The 19,545-nt window shown below is 37.6% G+C and overlaps 1 protein-coding gene across 3 annotated transcripts in view; it reads left to right on the forward strand.

Annotated features, from left to right (window-relative positions):
- Cwh43 (cell wall biogenesis 43 C-terminal homolog) overlaps nucleotides 1–14,015 on the forward strand; it is a 60,331-nt gene extending 46,316 nt beyond the window's left edge. Inside the window, exon 15 of one of the 3 annotated variants that reach the window (XR_009228281.1) lies at nucleotides 13,141–14,015. Coding sequence is in view for 2 of the 3 variants with exons in the window: in XM_058584148.1 (XP_058440131.1) it covers nucleotides 13,141–13,258 (118 nt within the window). In the remaining variant the exon portion in view is untranslated. Of the gene's footprint in view, nucleotides 1–3,652; nucleotides 3,910–13,140 lie in introns of those variants that run through there. The other 2 variants (XM_058584148.1, XM_046459688.2) reach the window with 2 other exon arrangements.
- The last annotated feature ends 5,530 nt before the right edge of the window (nucleotides 14,016–19,545 follow it).

Consider the following 19,545-nt stretch of genomic DNA (forward strand, 5'->3'; position numbering starts at 1 on the left):
AAAGCTAGAAAATGTGGAAGGAAAAATCATTTCTTGTTTCCTTATTCTTTATATATGGGGAGTGTGGAGAAATCCAAGTAAAATATTTTTGGCTAATCACAACCGCAGACTGAGCCAAACCAACTGTGACCAGAGCTAGATCTGGTTTCTGACCCAGTTTAATTATGAAAATGACAAAGTCATAAGCAGAAGGCTTGCCTTACTTTAAAAGTTGTGGTGAGAAGGTTTAAGATCTATTCTCTTAGTAGGTTGAAATGTGTGACATATTATTAACTGTAGTCAATGCATTACAAGAGCTCTCCAGGATTTATTCATCCCATGTAATTGAAATTTTGAATCCTTTGATCTCCTCCTAACCCAGTCCTGGCAGCCACCATTATACTCTCTGCTTCTTTGAGTTCAGCCTTTTTTAGATTGCACATATAAGTGAAATCATACAGTATTTGTCTTTCTGTGACTGGATTATTTCACTTAGCCTAATGCCCTTTAGTTTCATTCATGTTGCTACAAATGACAACATTTTCTTCTTTTTAAAGGCTGAGTAGTATTCCATTATGTGTGTGTCTGTGTGTGTGTGTGTGTGTATACATTTTCTTATCCATTCATCTGGTGACTCCATATATTGTCTATTTTGAATAATCCTCCAGTGAACATGGGAGTACAGAAATTTCTTCAATATCAAAATCACTGTGGACATATACCAAGATGTGGGATAGCTAGATCATATGGTAATTTTAGTTTTAGTTTTTTGAGGAACCTCCATACTGGTTTCCATAATGGCTATACTAATTTACATTCCCACAACAGCATATAAGGTGTTTTTTTCCCCTCAGTTAGATGCAGTGATGCAAACCTGTAATCCTAGCTGCTCTGAAGAAAGAGGCAGGAGAATTGCAGGTTCAAGGCCAGTCTGGGCAACTTAGCAAGACCCTGTCTCAAAAGTTCAAAAAGAACTAGAGTAGCTCAGTGGTAGAGTTCTTGCCTAGAATGTATAAGACCTGGGTTTAATCCTTAGTACTGGGCAGGGGAGTCCTTTTTCTTCTCCATGTCCTTGCCAATACTTTTTATAATTTTGTCTTTTTGATAATCACCATCCTCACAGGTGTGAGCTGATATCTCTGATTTGAATTTTCATGTCCCTGAGTAGTGATGTTAAGTATTTTTTTTCATTATCTGTGAGCCGTTTGGATATGCTCTTTTGAGAAATGCCTGTTTAGCCTCTTTGATTCTGTGTCAGGGTAATGCTGGCCCTGTAAAATGAATTTTCAGGTTTCCCTCTTCTTCAGTGTTTTGGAAAACTCAGGACTGGCATGAGTTTTTCTTTAAATGTTGCACAGAATTCACCAGTGAAGCTGTCAGGTCATGGGCTTTTGTTGTTGTCGTTGGGAAGTTTTGAATTAATGATTCGATTTCCTTACTCTTTTACTGGACTGGTTAGATTTTGTATTTGTTCATGATAGAGTCCTGGGAGATTTCATGTTTCTATGAATCAATCCATTTCTTATAGTTCATCTAAATTTATGGGTGTTTAATTATTCATCATAGTCTCTATGATCCTTTGTGTTTCTGTGGTATCAGTTATAATGTCTTCTCTTCCACTTATAATTCCATTTATCTGAGATTTCTCTTTTTTTTTTAGTAAATCTTTCTAAAGGTTTGTCAAACGTTTTACCTTTTCAAAAAGGTAATTCTTAATTTCATTGATCTTTTCTGTTCTTTTATTAAAAATACTTTTTAGTTGTTGTTGTACCTTTATTTTTTATTTATTTATATGTGGTGCTGAGGATTGAACCTGGTGCCTCACACATGCTAGGCAAGTGCTCTGCCGCTGAGCCACAACCCCAGACCCATCTATTCTGTTCTTTTTCTACCCTTTCATTATTTTTACTGTGATCTTTATTGTTTCCCTTCTTCTTTTGACTTCAAGTTTAGTTCAGTCTTCTATTTCTAGGTCCTTGAGGTGTAGAGTCAGGTTATTTGAAATTTTTCTCCTTCTTGACGCAGACAGTTTTTTGCTATCAACTTTTCTCTTAAATCTGATTTTGCTGTATCCCATATATTTTGGTATGTTTTGTTTCTATTTGCATTCCTATCAAGATTTTTTAAATTTTCCTTTTTATTTCTTTTCTAACCATTGAGTATTCATGAGTATACTAATTCCCACATACTTGTAAATTGTCCAGTTTTCTTTGTTATTGACTTCTAGTTTCATACTAGAAAACATGGAAAAGATACTTGATACAAATCTTCAAGAATTTGTTAAGACTTGTTTTGTAGCTTGATAGAGGATTTATCTTGCAAAATTTCCCATGTGTACCTGTAAAAAAAATTGTATTCTGCTGCTCTTGGGTAGAATATTCTATATATATTTTCTTAGTCTACTTTGTCTATAGTGTTGTTTCATTTCACTGTTTGCTTACTGATTTTCTGTCTGGATGATCAGTCCATTGTTGAAATGGACTTGATGAAATGTACAAGAATGTTGAATGTTGAAGTTGCTTACAACTAATTTAGTCCTGTCTACCCTGTTCAATAAAATCTTTTCTTATTTCTATGCCACACGTAGATGCTGTAACCGCTCACCCAAATTTCTTAGTTCATGTGAAGCTATTTTTGTGCATAGACGGTTGTTCAAACTGATGTTTTTGTGAGAGGATGAGTGTTGGGAAATCTTTTCTGCCATCTTGCTGACCTCACTTCTGCTTATATCTTTATATCACATAATAATCACAATTTTATAAATATATGATACATATATGTATATGTGTTCATTCTATTTGCGAATATGATTTTTCCATCCAAATACCATATTAAGAACTCCCGTAATAAAGTATTCTATTGAAAATATTTTTAATGATTACATAATATCCCACTGCTGGATGTACTGAATGTTAGCTAATCAACAGTTGTTTTTGTACATTTATTTTTGCATTATTATAAAGTCTTCTAGTGTTGTGGGCATATCCTTGATTACTTCCTTAGAATCTAGTTCTAGATATGGAATAGCAGTCAGAGACTCTACAGAATTTTACTGTTCCTTGTCATTATCACCTTGAGGTAAAAAAAAGTCAATAGCACTCCCATATACTACCTTATAAAAATTATTTGGATATTGTTTCAGATGAAGAAAATAAAGGTAGTGGCTTCACTTATGCAGGTCTTAGCTTCATTCACAATGCTTTCTGTGTTTCATCAGACCAAACAGATTTGTGATTTGTCTGCAAAATAAAGATTTGACCTGTAGGTCATGTAGAGGATTTAGAAGTTGTGCCCATAGAGACTTTATATGTGCCCAAATACAACATGAATAACATATCATGCTTCCTGACACTTTGCCTATGAAATGGGTATTATTCACATAGACAAGAGAGAAAATGATTTTTTTAGCAGTAATAATTTTTTTAGCAGCCAATAATTTTTGATTTTGGAATGATCCATAATCACGAAAAGAGAACTTTGGGGCTAAAATGTTAGTCTGCCTTTTCCATATGCATGAACCCTTTTTCATTTCTTCATTTGCTAGTTTATAAATTGATTACTTAGATTCTAGTTCTATGGTGGATAAATAAAACCACAATAAATTATGGTTGAAACTGTACAAAAGAACATTCCTTTCTGAAGAGTTTTTACATGTCAATTATTTCTTTTTTAGATTTGGATCCTACAAAGAAGGACACAATTATGAAAACAATCATCATTTTCATATGAATACTCCCAAGTACTTTTTATGAACTATTTAAAATAAGTCATTTACTGGGAAAAATCTAAGGGGAAAAATATGTACAATAGAAAGAATTTAATGCAAGTGGGAAAAGATGCACGGAGAAGCTAAATTTTTAAAAATCATGGTGCTATGCAATGGGAAATTCCATCCATTTCTAAAATATGTTGTTTAATAAAAACATTTATTCAAATCCTTTTTCTTATATTTTTGATAAGGATTTTTAGAAGGGAAAGGGAAAGGTGGCCTTGTAGCTGAGGGTAACCATTTGTTCATAAAGCAGTAGATGAAGGGGGTGTCGGAGACCAGGAGAATGAAGGAGACATAGTAATATAATGGTGTTCCTATTGAAGATAAAATAGTTTTAAAATGACACCTTCTCACTGCTTAAAGATAGGAAATTGACTTATTGATTACTGAAAGGACTACTAAAAAAAAAAACAGCCTTTGATTCTTCTTGGGACAAAACAAGGGAAAAATGTTTACAGATTAAGTCTCATTGTTATATGAATACAGTGTGAGTGTGACTGCCACTGACTCAAGGGCACCCCACCCCATCATCACCGTCCCTGAGCTGTGATAGAATCATCTCTTTCCTCCCATGTTTATGTCACTCCATGGCTAGATGTGACACACTGTGTTGCTGCCTCCAGTCCGTCCACCTGGCTCTCAGGGAACACACCTCATACACAGCAGGATCCCACTAAGTGAGTTTTCTTCCTCAGAACAAAACAGGTAGGTAGTGGGGAGGTTTCCCCTATCTAAACAGATTGTGATTTGAATGTGGCCAGGAGACACAAATGATCTTAGAGCTGCCAGAGACCCTAATATTTCCTACCACCACCCTGTACTGAGTACTATATTCTGGATATGACAAAAACTGAATAATTTGTTTGTTGTGGCCAGGTTCTTAAACTTACTCAAATATGAGTCAATTTAAGGGCCATATTATTTATCCATTGATGTTTAACAAATGATCCCAATATCTAGTGGCCAAAAACAACCAACAGTTAAAATCTGCTAAGCTTTGAAAATGGCTAAACTATATGGTTGGGGCACAGAGTCGTGAAGCTGCAATCAGCTTCACGAGACTGATGTCATCCAAGGTATGACTAGGGCTGGAAGGTCAGTTCTTCACCACCTGTCAGTGAAGTTGGAAGCACGTGGCAGCTGATTTCTCTGAGAGCCAGACAAAGACAGATTTAGGCTTGGGGTCACATGCCCTAAACACCAAGTGTGGGAGTTGGGAAGTTACAAAGACAGCTTGAATAGGAACTAGTGATCATTTACTTGCTATTGTATTAGATGCTTTACCAACATTGTCTCCTGACAAGACAACACTATTGCAAGGTTAGGTAATCCAGGGACCAACTGGAATCTCTCTGGCTTTCGTCTCTGGATAAGACAGCCAGAATCCCCATTCCATTCCATCTTCTCCAGGACTTCAGTGACTTGTGGGAAGTGAAGGGCACAAGACTCATGCTCTTGTAGTCACCTCTCTCACCAACCTTCCACTGTGATATTTCAGTCTAATCTTTGCATTTTTGACCCCTGAATCATGTTACTGTGCAAGGTAAGCACAAGGAGAGGATGTGTTTAATACACCTAGACAGCACCCAGGGCTCAGCAGGTGCTCAGTATGTCCCAAAGTTCTGGGGAGGCAGATCTCTACTGAGGCAGCAAAGCTCCTCTCATGGCCAACAAATGGATCTTGGCTCTTGCCTTGACTTCCTCAGAATGAAGTAAAACAAAACCCTCTGTTTTAGTGTGTCTCGTATTTTACTGAAGGTGTGAAAAGATAGAAGTTGACATGATAGAAACTCAAAACATCTTCAAATAGATATTCCCTGGTTTCATGAATCTTTTATCTCCTTTACATATGTGTAGCAGATCTCTCTCCTCTGGGGTTTTCCACACCTCCTCCATATTTCTGTTGATTTCTAATGCAAATTAGCTTAATTATCTCTTCTTCTTAGTCTTCTGTTTACTAATCAGGCTTTTGGGACTTCATCTTCCATCTAAAATGGCTCATCCAAATAGGAGATTTTAGTACATCTCTCAATGAGTTATAGAACAGGCAGAAAGTCTGAACCAAACATTTAAGTGACATATCTAAAACAGTACCTGAAAGTAACTTCAAATTGCTCATTCAAGTGCATGTAGAACATTTACCAAAATTGACCATTGTACTAAGATAGAGAGCAAGACTGAACAAACATCAAAATTCTGAATACAGATTATATTTTCTAGGGACAATAAATTAAAACAAATAATAAAAAGATAACAAGAAAGCCCTAGGTATGGAAATAGAATAACAAACTTCTAAGTAATCCATGAGTAAAAAAAAAATATATCACAATGGAAAATGTTTTGAACTAAATAGTAACGAAAATATAGCCCATCAAATATCAAAAGTTTTGGAATGCATTTTGTGTTTTGAGGAAAATGCACAGATTAGAAAAGAAGAATAGCTAAAAATCAGTTTCTTAAGTTTCCAACAGGAGAATCTTGAAAGTAAACAGAAAATTAAACTTAAAAGAGAGTAGAATAAACCAGGCACGCTGTCACATGCCTGTAATCCCAGGGGCTCAGGAGGCTGAGGCAGGAGGATCACCAGTTCCAAGCCAGCCTCAGCAATGGTGAAGCACTAAGCAACTCAGTGAGACCCTGTCCCTAAACACAAAATAGGGCTGGGGATGTGGCTTGGTGGTTGAGTACCCCTGAGTTCAATCCCCAGTACCAAAAATAACAACAACAACAACAACAAAGTGTAGAATAAAGGAAATAAGGGTAAAAGCAGAAACTAATGAAAGGGAAACAAACAATAGATAAAGATCTACAAAACCAAAAGTTGGTAAACTAATAAAATTAATAACTCTTTGGTAGGCCTGATCTAAAAAAGAAGGAAAGCAAGAAGGCTAACTAGCCCAACACTAGTAAAGAGAAAGAAGTATAACTACAGATCTTACAAACATTACAAAGAAAATGAGAGAATTTATGAACAATCTCATAATAATTAATTTGCCTTAAAAATATAACATACCACAACTAATGCAAGAAAAAATAGGAAACCTATTACAGAAATAGAATTCACAATTAAACAAACAAAGCAGAATTTCTGAACTGCACATCAAGATCAGAAGCAAGAAATGAGATCCAGTGTACCCTCAGCTCATTCCTGGTGGCTGGATTGTGCTTGCTCTCCCCCTTTTTATGTTCTTTTTCCTTTTCCCACAGTCTTCCATGTGGATATCTGGCTCTGGCATCAGGCCTGAAGACAAAGAATGGCCTTACAGAGATGGCTCAATCCACTTCCACAGTTGTGTAGGGTCAAGTCTCTATAATAAATATTTATGTGTATTTTAGTAGTTCTGTTTCTCTGATTAAGTCCTAATATGACTTCTCACCGTGAAAACTCCAGGCCCAGATAGCTTACCAGTGAATTTAACAAAATAAGAAATTATACCAATCTTAGCCTCTTTCCCAGAGAAACAGAAAATGTGGACTAATTATTAACTTCTCTGAAGTTATGTGGAATACTTCTTAACTTGTATTAAGTTAGCATAACTTTGGTATCTGTGATGGTTAATTTCTTAGGTCAACTTGACTAGGCCATTAGGTGCCCTTACAGTTGGTTAAACATATTCTTGGGTGTGTTTGTGCGGGTGTTCTGGATGCCATTAACATTTGCATGGGTAGACTGAGTAAAACAGACTGTCCAACCTGATGTGGGTGGGCCTCATCCAACCCACTGGAACCCTGAACAAAAAGGCAGAGTAGGAAGAATTCATTCTCTCTACCTGACTCTCTTTGAGCTGGAACATTGGTCTTCTCCTGCCTTGGGTTTGGACTTGGAGTGGCACTCACACTAATGGTTTTCCTAGATCTTAGGTCGTCAACTCAGATGAGAACAATACCATCAATTCTTTTAGGTCTCCAACTTGTTGACTGCGGATCTTGGGACTTCTCAGCCTCCGTGGCCATGTGTGTCAATACCTTATAATAAAAACCTCTCTCTTTCTCTCCCTCTTCCTGCATCACAATTGGCTGCACTTTTCTGGTGAACCCAGAATAATGTAATATCAAAATTGAACAGTACGTTATAGTAAGGGAAAAAATTATGGCTCTATAATATACATAGTTATATGTTTTATAAACAAAATATTAGCAAAACAAATATAGCCTTCTATAATAAGATAATAGTATGTGACCAATTCAGGTTTCTTCCAGGAATGCAAGGTTGGTTTAATACTCCACATCAACGATGTATGTAAAAATAGATGTGAGAAGCATTTAACAAGTCTTAACACCCATTCATTATTTAAAAAAATAAAAACTTGTTAGCATACTAGGAAGAGAAAAAAACTTTCTTCATCGAATAAAGTGTACAGAGGGCTCCTTGGATTATAGTGAGGTTATATCCTGACAAACCCATCATGAATTGGAACTATTATAAGTTGAAGATGTGTTTAATATACACCTACCAAAGGAACACCATAGCTTAATGTGGCTTACCTTAGACATGCTCAGAACATTTATTTTAGCCTACAATTGAACAAAATTATCTAACACAAAGTCTATTTTATAATAAAGTCCTGAATATTTCATATGCAAATACAAGTGGGCATTTTGTGGAAATGATGGCAGGTAAAAACACAATTACAAAAAATATTACCTTGTGCATATGCTGTCAAGTATGAGTTGTTTGCCCTCATGATAGTGCAGCTGACTGGGAGCTCTGGTTCACTGCTGCTGCCCAGCATCACAAGAGAGTCTCAGACCATATATCACTAGCCTGAGAAAAGATCCAATTTCAAAAATTTCAGTCTGTTTTCTGTTAAATGCATACTGCTTTTGTATCATCATGAAGTTGAAACTTGAACTTGTATCATCATGAAGTTAAAAGTTGAACCATCATAAGTTGGGGACCATATATATGTATCAAATCTTCTGGTGAATATGCCCACTGTGAATTTTATTGAGTGTTTTTCTGTTGGGACCAGGCAGGAGGCATGAATGCTTTCATAACCACTTCTGTTTGATATTTTATTAGAGGTCCAATAAGGTGCAATAAGGCTAAAAGGAGAAAAATATCATTATTTTCCACATAACATGACTGTTCATGTGGGAAACTAAAAAGAATTTGCAGATAAACTTTTGGAAGCAAAAATCAAGTAGGAAACTCCCATGTTAGGATGAACTGGAAGAAAACCAGAACTCAAAAGAACTGTAAGCCTGCTTCAAGTTATTCAATTCCCTGTTCCTTGAAGTGTGGCCCTTGTGCCAGTAGCACTGATATCACTTGGGGTCTTGTGAAAAATTAAGAGTCTCAGGACTTGTCCTAGGTCTGCTAAATCAGAACTTGCATTTTAACAAGATTGACAGGTGATACATAACCACAATAAAGTTTAAGCAGTCCTAATCTTGATGGCCAAGAGACCATAAGCCCTAATCTGAGATAAAGATAATTTGGGATGGCCCATACTCTCAGACACCTGGCAAAAAATAACTAAATGAAAACTTATTAAATAATCCCTTGCTTCTTCCTACAGTAGTAAATCAAAGTATATACCTCTAACTAGTTTTAGCAGAAAGTACATGGAGCATGTATGGGGCTATGTCCCTTAACTCAACATTCATTATTCCAACACCCCTGACCATTCTAGCCTCATAGATGCTTCTTGTTGTTGAACTGAGTTAAATAAAAGCCCTGGATGTTTTGGGTGGGCTGAGGGTATGACTGACCACAGTTTCTCTGCTTGCTGACACCTTTGAGCAGATCCATTGGACTACCCTGGAGAAGGAAGCTAAAGCCTGTAGTAAGTTTTGGGGTGGAGGGAGCACTTCCTGGGAACCGATGGGGACTTCTTAATGTGGAAATAATAATAATGTGGCTGAGTTTGAAATTATTAATAACCCTTCTGTGATCCGTGAAGATACAGTATGTTCTTAGCTGTTATTTTTAAGGTTTCCGAGGAAAACTATATAGACCAGAAATAAATAAATTCTGTGGAAATTTGGGATCCTTACTATTGATAGCACCAGAGCAAAAATTTTATGATTGGATCTAGAACAATTAGGAGTCTGGCATCTAATTGCTCTTCAATTCAAGTTTACCTTGTAGAGAAAGAAAGTGCAGATTCCTCAGGTTTGCTCTGCTTTTTAGCAGGGTAAAACACCATATAAACATTTCTCTCTGCTTTTTTCTTTCCTTTTTGGCGGTTACAGAAACTTTCGAACTCCATCTTTGTAAACATTTTCTAATATTTCTGGCAAATTTCCATTTTTTTCTTTTTAAAATTTAGCTGCCCAGCAAGATGTTTCATTTGGATTTGGAAATGCACTTATCTATTTATTTATTTTTAAATTTTCCTAATCCCATTTACTTCTGTCATGCTACTTTCTATATCTACTTTGTTCTATTTTTAAATTTAGACATAATATTTGTACATATTTATGGAGTGCCTTATAATAACTTGATACATATATACAACATATAGTGATCAAACAGGGATTACAAGTACTTCCATATCTTTCAATTTTAATCATTTTTGTGCATTAGGAATTTTGTACTCTTTTATTGATTTTGAAATATAGCAGATTACTTTTACAAAGTTATCCTACTGTGCTATAGAAAACTGGAACTGTGTGTTGGTGCCTGCATTTAACGTTTTCTCATTTTCCTTCCCCACTGCCCTTCTCAGTCTCTAATGAATACTATTCTACTCTGTTCTATAAGATCAATGAGGTGAGTATTTTAGGTAACCAACAACCTAAAATGTATGACAGATCTGATAACCCAGGAATTCCCAACCTAGGATGGGAAGGGTCTGTAGATGGAGGAAGGCAGAATCCTATGGGAATAATTGGAAATATCAAAAAAATTTCCCTTATTTTACACTGGACATACTCTTAACAGTCAATGTCTCTTTCATTCTGGATATCAAGTGTTCTTTTTTGTTTTTTGTTTTGATTTATTAAAAGTATTTATTGAAGATCTATTTAATACCAAGGCTAGTACCAAATGCCAGCTACACAATGTAGATCCAGAACAAACACGATTTGTTTTGAAACATTAAAATAGAAATTTGTAAATCAGTAGTTTCCTCTACTTTCTCAACAGAGAATTAACAGAGACTTGACTGCTAAGAACTGCAGAGATTAAGTAAAAATTGGACAGGGTTTAGTATATAATAAAGCAATAGGAAGAGAACCAGCCTTCACAACTGTTCCCTTTCTCTCCACACCAATTTCTTGGTAGACTTGTTTTGAATACATATTTCTTTAATTTTGCATAAATGGTAAAATGTCCTTAGTTCTAAAGATTGAGGTTGTTGGTTACCTAAAACACTCACCTCATAGTTTGTCAAGTGGCAGGGTCTGCAAAAATGATTGGAGTTGTTAAGAGAGGAGAATCCAGACACCAGATAAGCAGTATATGTCAACTTCCCTGTCTCCTGTCCCATGTCCACTGTACACATTACTAATAGATCACACGGGTCTGAATGTGGTCTGAAAATCCTTCTCATTATAGTAAGCTCTCTGCTCTTCCCTACTTGTTAGTAAAATATGGAAATTTAAGATATTGTCCTCTTGCTTCCCATTTCTCATTTGTTTTCAAATCATAGTATGCCTTTTAGATGACCAGACAGATTCTGGGGACATTAAAAGAGATACGAAAAGAAAGTGTTTATCAGCTATTTTGTGAAGTGATGATTTACTTCATATATTTGGTATACTACAGTAGTCCCTTCTTATCCATGGTTTTGCTTTCTGTGGTTTCAGTTACTTGAGGTCCACAGTGATCCAAAAATATTAAATGGAATATTCCAGAAGTGATTCATAAGTTTAAAATTGAACATTGTTTGATTAGGTGAAATCATATACCATCCCATTTCATCTTGCCCAGAAGATGAATCATCCATCCCTTCATCCAGAGTATCCACATTGTATATGCTAATCGCCCAATAACCTGTAGTCATCTAATTATCAAATCAACTGTCATAATATTACAGTGCTGTGTTCAAAACACTTATCTTAGTAACATTCCCAAAATGTAAAAGTTGTAAGGCAAGCAATTTGGATATGCCAAAGAAAAGCCAGAAAGTACTTTCTTTCTTTTTGTGAAGATTTTGAAAGAGAGGCCATATTCACATAATTTTATGATATAATGTTATAACTGTTCTATTTTATTATTGTTATTGTTTTTAAACCTTTACTGTACCTGATTTATAACTTAAACTTATCATAGATATGTAAGTATAGAGGCAAAAACAGAATATATAGGGTTTGGTAATATCTGGGATATTCATTATTCACTGGGGGATTTGGAACAAATCTCCTGCAGATAAGGGGAGCCATTGTAGCTATTTTGATTCCCTTGGATTTAGGAAACATTTGGTTATTTTAACTATTGCTTCCAATGAGCTAATATCAATGAAATATCTTTCTGTTTCTCTATTTCTCTGTTTCTTAGACAACTTTAATAAAGATTAAGGAGCTCTAGTTAATATGTTGAATTCTCTTTGTTATATGAGCAGCAACATAGTTAAGTAATTTCAGAGTTAAAAAGAGTAAAGAAGGCTTAGAATGGGAACCAATTAATTAATCAAACATTATTATTATTGATTGATAACTAATAAGACACCCTCAATAGAATATTATTTTCCACTGCATTCAATTTTTAGGTATATTAGAGAATCCTGAAATTCATAATCACAGGGCTGGAAGGGAACATAGAGATCGCATAATTTAGCTTTTTTTTTTAATTTTGAAGATGAGAAAACTTAATTGGAGAGCACAGGGTGACTTGTGCAAGGACAGTGCTACATAACAGAAAAGCTAGAACAAGCATGAAGTTTTCTTGATCCTTAGTTGTTACAGTTTGGACCCAGAATGTCCCTCAGAGGCTCATGTTGAAGGTTTGGTCCCCAATGCAGCAACAATCAGAGGTGGAGCTTTGAGGAAGTGATTATATCATGTGGGCTTTGATCTCATTAATGGATTAGTCCATTGATGGATTCATAATTGAATGGACTATGATGAGGAGGTGGAGACTGTAGGTGGTGGGGCATAGTTGGAGGAAGTCAGTCACCAGGAGCATGCCCTGGAAGGGTATATATTGACCCTGGTCCCTTCTTTTCCCTCTCTCTTTCACTTTCCTGGCTGCTACAAGGTGGGCATCTTTGTTCTGCCACATGTTCCCATGACATTCTTCCTCACCTCAGGCCAAAAGCAACAGAGCCATTAACCTTGGATTGAAACCTTCTTACTCTCAGTTTATTTCTCACGTATTTTGTCACAGCAACGGAAACTAATACACTGGTCCAGCATTCCTCCTTCCTCAGGATATTGCCTCTTACACAACTGGTAGGTAAAATATTTCCAAAGTAATTTTTTTTTCATTTTGTTATTTCCAGTGTGTTGAGAGCCACAGCCCAAGGGGCCCCAGCAAACTTCCAGCTGCCGGCTGATGATTGGCTCACAGCGCCCCAGCAACATCTAGCTGATTGGCTCCTCGGCCCCAGCAACATCTAGCTGATTGGCTCCTCTGCGGTGATGCTCATTGGGCTGTTTCCCTGCCCTTTCAGACCACGGAGCTGCTCATTGGGGGACTTTTTTGGCTCCGCCCACGTGACCCAGCCAATCGGCCTCAAGAGCAGGAGGATTGTGGGAGGTGGAGAAAAGCTTGTGGGGGAGAGAGAGGCTTGTGGAAAGCCGGTGGTGGCAGTTGAGGCTCTGAGGGTTTTTCCTGAGAGGCTGTTTTGTTTGGCGTGTGTGGTTCTAAAAATAAAGTTAGTTTCTTTTGACAAGTGGCTCCTGATTGTGCCCAGCCAGACTGCGGCACCAGTGTATTTTTTTTCATTTTTCAGAAGCATTGATTTTACTATAAGATTTATGAGAAACAGAAATTTACTAAGGACCATCTCTGCTATCCCAGAGACATGGGAGAAAGAACAGAGAAGAGCAGGGCAGGGCTAAGTGTCCCAGGAAAAACAGTCTCTGATGCCTTTCCCAGCTGGTGGAGGGACCCATTTGTGGGAGGATCCAGAGGCCCTCTCACTGGCATCTATGTGGTGAAGGCTTCAGTAATCTGTGCACCTTCCTCCTACAGCTGTTCCATGTGAGATCCTGTGGCATCTGTCTTTCTGTATTGATAGATATGTTGATGAGCACAAGTTCATCATCCCATAATGTATAGCTTCATCTATAAACATCCCATTGTTTACCATAAATGTATAGTTATAATTTGTCAGTTTAAAATGATATTAATAAAAGCATATGTAAAATAAACAAAATGGTTTTGTCTGTCCTAGATGTCCACTTTCTTTGGGGCATATATATGTAATACACTTGTTTCTGAATCCAAGTTGTGTCTTTCAGCTGGTAGGATGTAATACAGCATGCAGTAACATATTCTTAGAATATAGGTGGCAATCCTAGCCACCCCCTTCTATCCCTGGCTATTGACTGGTACAGGTTGCAGGCCCACCTTGGGGTTGCCCTATGGAGAGAAAATTTTCTTCTGATGAGGTCCCCTGGGAGGACTTGCGGCTCTCTGCCTACCACTCACTCACTGCTGTTCACCCAGGGGCTGGACAGTGGGGTGAGTGCAGGGACATGCTTAGGGATCATCCTGGGAGGGGTCCTCACCTTCAGACTGCAGAGGTTAATGGCAAGCAGGCTGGCTCTTCTGTCACCCTTCTGTACTGACTGCTTATGCCCCCTCAGCCAGCTGATGCTCAGAGAACAGGAAGGGGAAGATGTGAAAGGCAGACTCATAGGCAACTTTCTTTGGGGATAGAGTGAATCTGGAAGGATCTGAGAAGGATAGGTAAGACTCAACTTCTGGATTTAGGAAACATTTGATTATTTTAACTATTGGGTTGTGCAGTCTGCCTCCTGGGTTGTTTGGTGCTGGAGCATGAGATATATAGCCATTGCCTGATAGAATTTTTCAGTTTACCAAAGATAACCCGAGTTGCTGAAAATTACAAGTGTGTGCCACCATGCCCAGCTGTTTACTTGTTTAGAAATTAAAACCTGTAGGATGCTTCAATGACCCTTTTATTTTGAATCTGAAAGTCTGTAATAACTTTTGACTTTTAAAGGCCTCATCGTATCTACACTCAGGTATTCAATTCCTTTTTTTTTTTTCCAATTTGAGATTTCCAGGGTAATCTTAAAGATCAGACATACAGTTCTAATTTGTACCCCATAAAAACTGACATTCCAAATGGCGATTCAGCACCTAAGGCTTAAGTCCTCAGTCATTGAAGGCATGAGAATTTAGATTGTGTTTGTCTCACACGTCTCATCTACACAGATGGCACCCAGCCCTGGACTCACTGCCCCGCTTGGATAGAATCTGACATTCCACCCAAGTCTGTTTCTCCTTCCCTTCCACCATCCCCCAGGCATGAGCCCTATCTCCCCCTCCAGTGCAGCTTCCTTTCCTAGACACCTCTTTGACTCATTTCTCCCTTTAACTTTGTGAGTTATCTGCAAGTCTATGAAAATCTGCTTCCCCCATTTGTGAAATACCCTTACTAGAGGGACCCTAAGCCTGCTTGCTGGCTGCCATTGTCCCTGATAGTTCACTCAGTTGGGTGTTTGACTATTTAAATTTGTCCCTCTCCCTCACAGCTCTCCTTCTCTATCCTTCAATTTCGTTCCCTTCTTCCCTTGCCTATAATGGAAGCTAGGATAGAGACTCAATGTCACTCATGTGGCTAAGTCAGTTAGCTCCTCTTCCCATATCAGGGCTCCATCGTAGAGGTCAAGGTCCACTTCTGTTCTTGCTTCAGTTCCAGTGACTGATTTAAAGGATTAAGTCAATCATCTGTAAACATTTTGATGTGTGCAGCTCTATTACTTAGAAAAAAAAAATTGATCATGCACTCCCAATGTATTTACTTAACACTTACAAACAAGTACTACTATAAATCCATAATTAAATATAGGCAAAGCTTATATTTTTGCCAATATCCCTAAAAAGAAATATAAATCGAAGTCATAAAAGTTTCTCCCTGCACTTCTTTTCTCCACCTGTCATATCTTGAAACTGCTGAATTAAGCAGTGGGTGCTCTGGGAGCCACACATGGGCTGGGCTTGTTCAGTCACAGTAATAAGAGTTGCTGCCATGATTTGAGCACTTACTATGTGCCATGAACAGCATTAGGCCTTTTCATAAAATGTTCCATTGAATTTTCACAGGAGCTCCATGTGGTAGGCTCCCTGTTTCTCATTCTATTGTTGAAGAAACTGAGGCTCAGAGATTCTGACCTTTGATCACCATTGCTGCTATCGAGAGGCAGAGCAGAATCAAAGCCAGGTCTCTGACCTGAAGCATGTCTGAATCACGGTGCATTGTGGAGTGCTTCCTTTTGCTAAGCTCTGGACATGCTCAGGCAACAAGACAGATGGAGCCTCTGGCATCTTTAAGCTGCCATTCCACAGTGCTCTGACATCCTAAGGGCTCTCTAGATCTGACTGAAAGGGGATTTATCTGATTGAATATATTTTAGGATTTTTTTTAAAGTTTGCTACATGACATTGGCAATGAGGTTTTTTTTTTTTTAAAAAAAACAAAAAACCTTAAAATGTAATATCAAACAGTAATATTTGGAATTCTATTGGTTTTGTGTCTTGCAATGTTATTCATAGAATTATTTCATTGGCAAAATGCACTTTAAGCTTCAAACACTCACTTTACAAGTTAATTTTTGGAATATCGTTTTCTCAAGAGTTTGGTTTCTAAACCTCCTGAGACAAAAATAAATAAATAAATAATATAAAGCAAGTGGAAAGATTTTTAATAAAAAGCATTGAATTATCTGAAATTTTCATACAATTAATTAGCATACCACATTCTGAATAAGAAATTCTTGTTAATAGAAATTGCTTTTTCAAAATACTCTATAAGTAAATGTAGTCATAGAAGAGAATCATTGTTCCAAATTCCTTAGCCAATTAAATAGCTTAGTCTTTTGGTACATTGTTTTTCAGTTGCAGTTTGCCTTAATTTTTTTTTTAATTCACAAAGCCCTCACCCTCATCAAAGTAAACAAGAAGTTGAATGTGTTTCTCTTTATCTTCACCACTGTCACCTGATGGTAATTGACTTCATCACTAAACAGTAATGACAGATGTCACAAAAATTAATAATTAAAAACTCTGCAAAAAACCCTCTGGTGTTCAAAGACTGCACTAGTTCTCTCATATAATATTGATAATATGCATTGCTTTGTAGTTCTAGAAGTCCTTTTCCATATACAATTTCTTTTTGATCCTCACAATCACCTGTCCATCTAACAGTCTGTTTGTCTATGGTTGCATAATAAGCTATGTCCCTTGATTTTGTGGGTAAGGAATTTGGGCAGAACTTGCTGGGCGATTAATCCTTCCACTGCATGTAGCATTGACCAGGGTCACTTGCTGGCATTGGAGTGGCAGCTAGGCTGGATTGGAGGGTCCAAGCTGGCTTCACTGGTATGAAGTGTCTTGATGATTTGGCTGAAAGATTGGACACAGCTGTTTTCTTTATGGAGTTTGCCTTTTTATATGGTGACTCAAAGGCCCAAGAGGGTAATAAATGAGAGCTCCCAGAATAGTAAGGCGTAACCTCAGAAACTAGAACCATGTCACCTCTGCTGTATCCTCTTCACCAAAGTAATGGCTAAACTCAAGCTGCAGGAACCAGGACCCCATATCTTAATGGAAAAGGTGTTGAAAAGTGCAGCCATAATGCAATTAGATTTCAGGAAGTAGTATTTGGATTTTCTACTTAGCAAGTTGCTTGGGCCTCACTAAGTTGCGTAGGCTGGTCTTGGACTTGGGCTCTTCCTGCCTCAGCCTTCAGAGTCACTAGGATGATAGGCATGTGCCACTATGTCCAGATTGTTTTTCCTCTTTTATTTATTTGTTTATTTTTTTGGTACCAGGGATCTAACCTAGAAGTGCTTTACCACTGAACTATATCCCCAGTCCTTTTTATTTTTTATTTTGAGACAGGGTCTCACTAAATTCCTGAGAGTCTGGCTAAATTGCTGAGGCTGATCTTGAACTTGAGGTCCTCTTGTCTCAGCCTCCCAGGTCACTGGGATTACAGATATATACCACTGTGCCTTGGCTTGTTCTTCCTCTCTTAAAAGTTATTGAGGTGGAGGGGGAAACACAGCGAGGGTGCTGCTTGGTGAGTGTTATCTTGAGTTATGAGCAAGTAAAGGGCTTACCCCTGGGAAAGCAGCATAATACCTTCAGTTCTTTGGAATCTCGTTTTAAAATTGAGTCACTGTCCGATAAAGGCAAGGGTATGTTTCAAGGTTATTTTCCTGTACATTAAAAATGGCTTTTTGAAAAGCACCTCCTAGTGCCTGACATTTGCTGTTTTGCCCAGATTTGGTCATGGGAAATCCTAGGGTTATCTCTGTCAGAAAGCACATTTTCTTCACTAACAACCTATGTTTCCCTTTTTCCTTTATCTCAAAATATCAAAAGAAACTTCCTTTCTCTTCCACCAAAGCAATGGTAAAAGCATGCCCTTTCCTTTGTTCTTATCACAGTGAAGCCTATGGCCAAAGTATCCTTTAGATTTCAATTTGTCCTCTAGGTCTTTGCAAACTCCTTGTGCTCTCTCCTCTCAAAGTGCTGAGATTTGTTTTATTTATTGCATAGAAACCTGCCTCATTTTTCACCAAGTGGCACAAGCACTAAAGAATACCTCAGAAATCAACATCATATGTGAGCAGGGAGAGATGCCCTTCCAGGTGCTTCTGACTGAAACCATGCTGAAGGGTTCCTCACTGACGCAGAGCCAGGACTTTAAAGTTACAACAAAATTAAAGTTCAATCAAAGCGTCGTTCACTTGGAACAATTTTGCTTTGTGGGTATCAAGTAACCCATGTACTTGTAGTAGCAAGAATTTCCATAAAAGGAACAACAGGAGTGCTAGATTGCATTACTTAAAAGTGATGCTGGCTGTTATCATAAAAGGGGAAAAATGAAGGCAGAGGAAAGATTGTAAGAACAGAGTCAGCTGAAAATGAAAGACAGAGTGCCTGAGCACTACGCTGCGCCCATCTGATGTGTCCCTCTCTTATCTCATTTATTGGCAGTGTCTGAGGTTTAGGGAATGTCTGTGGGTTGCTAGCTAGCCTGCCTCTCGACCAGGAAAGCTAATGTGCCTCAGGTTAGTGTAATGGCTTCCAAAATGGGTCTCCTACCTCTAGGTCTGCATAAGACCATTCTGTGGAGTGCAGGGAAAATACTCATCAGAATTATTGTTATATTCCATTGTATTTTGGTATTTCAAATTTCTCCGTTGGGGTTACGCTAATAGCAAATGCTATTCAAAGCTAGGGACAGGTTATAAATGCAAATTCTTTTTTTAAAAATTTGTTCTTTTTAGATATACATGACAGTAGAGTGTATTTTGACATAGTATACATATATAGACTATAATTTATTCTAATTAGGATCCTATTCTTATGGTTGTATGTGATGTGGAGTTTCACTGGTTGTGTATTCACATAGGAACAAAGGAAAGTTATGTCTGATTCATCCCTATTCCCATCCCTTCTCCCTTCCCTTCATTCCTCTTTGTCTAAGACAGAGAACTTCTGTCTCCCCTCTTATTGTGTGTTAGCGTCTGCATAACAGAGAGAACATTTAACCTTTTTGGGGGTGGGGGCAGAGACTGGTTTATTTCACTTATTTAGCATCCTAAATCCCATCCTAGAAACGCAAATTCTTGAGGCCCATCTGAAACTCTGAAGAAGGGGCTGACAGTCTGTACTTGAACAAGCTCACTACATGATTTTT

This window comes from Marmota monax, unplaced genomic scaffold (assembly GCF_021218885.2).
Source record: "Marmota monax isolate L192 unplaced genomic scaffold, Marmota_monax_Labrador192_F-V1.1 WCK01_AAM20220418_F8-fsc00025, whole genome shotgun sequence".
NCBI lineage: Eukaryota > Metazoa > Chordata > Mammalia > Rodentia > Sciuridae > Marmota > Marmota monax.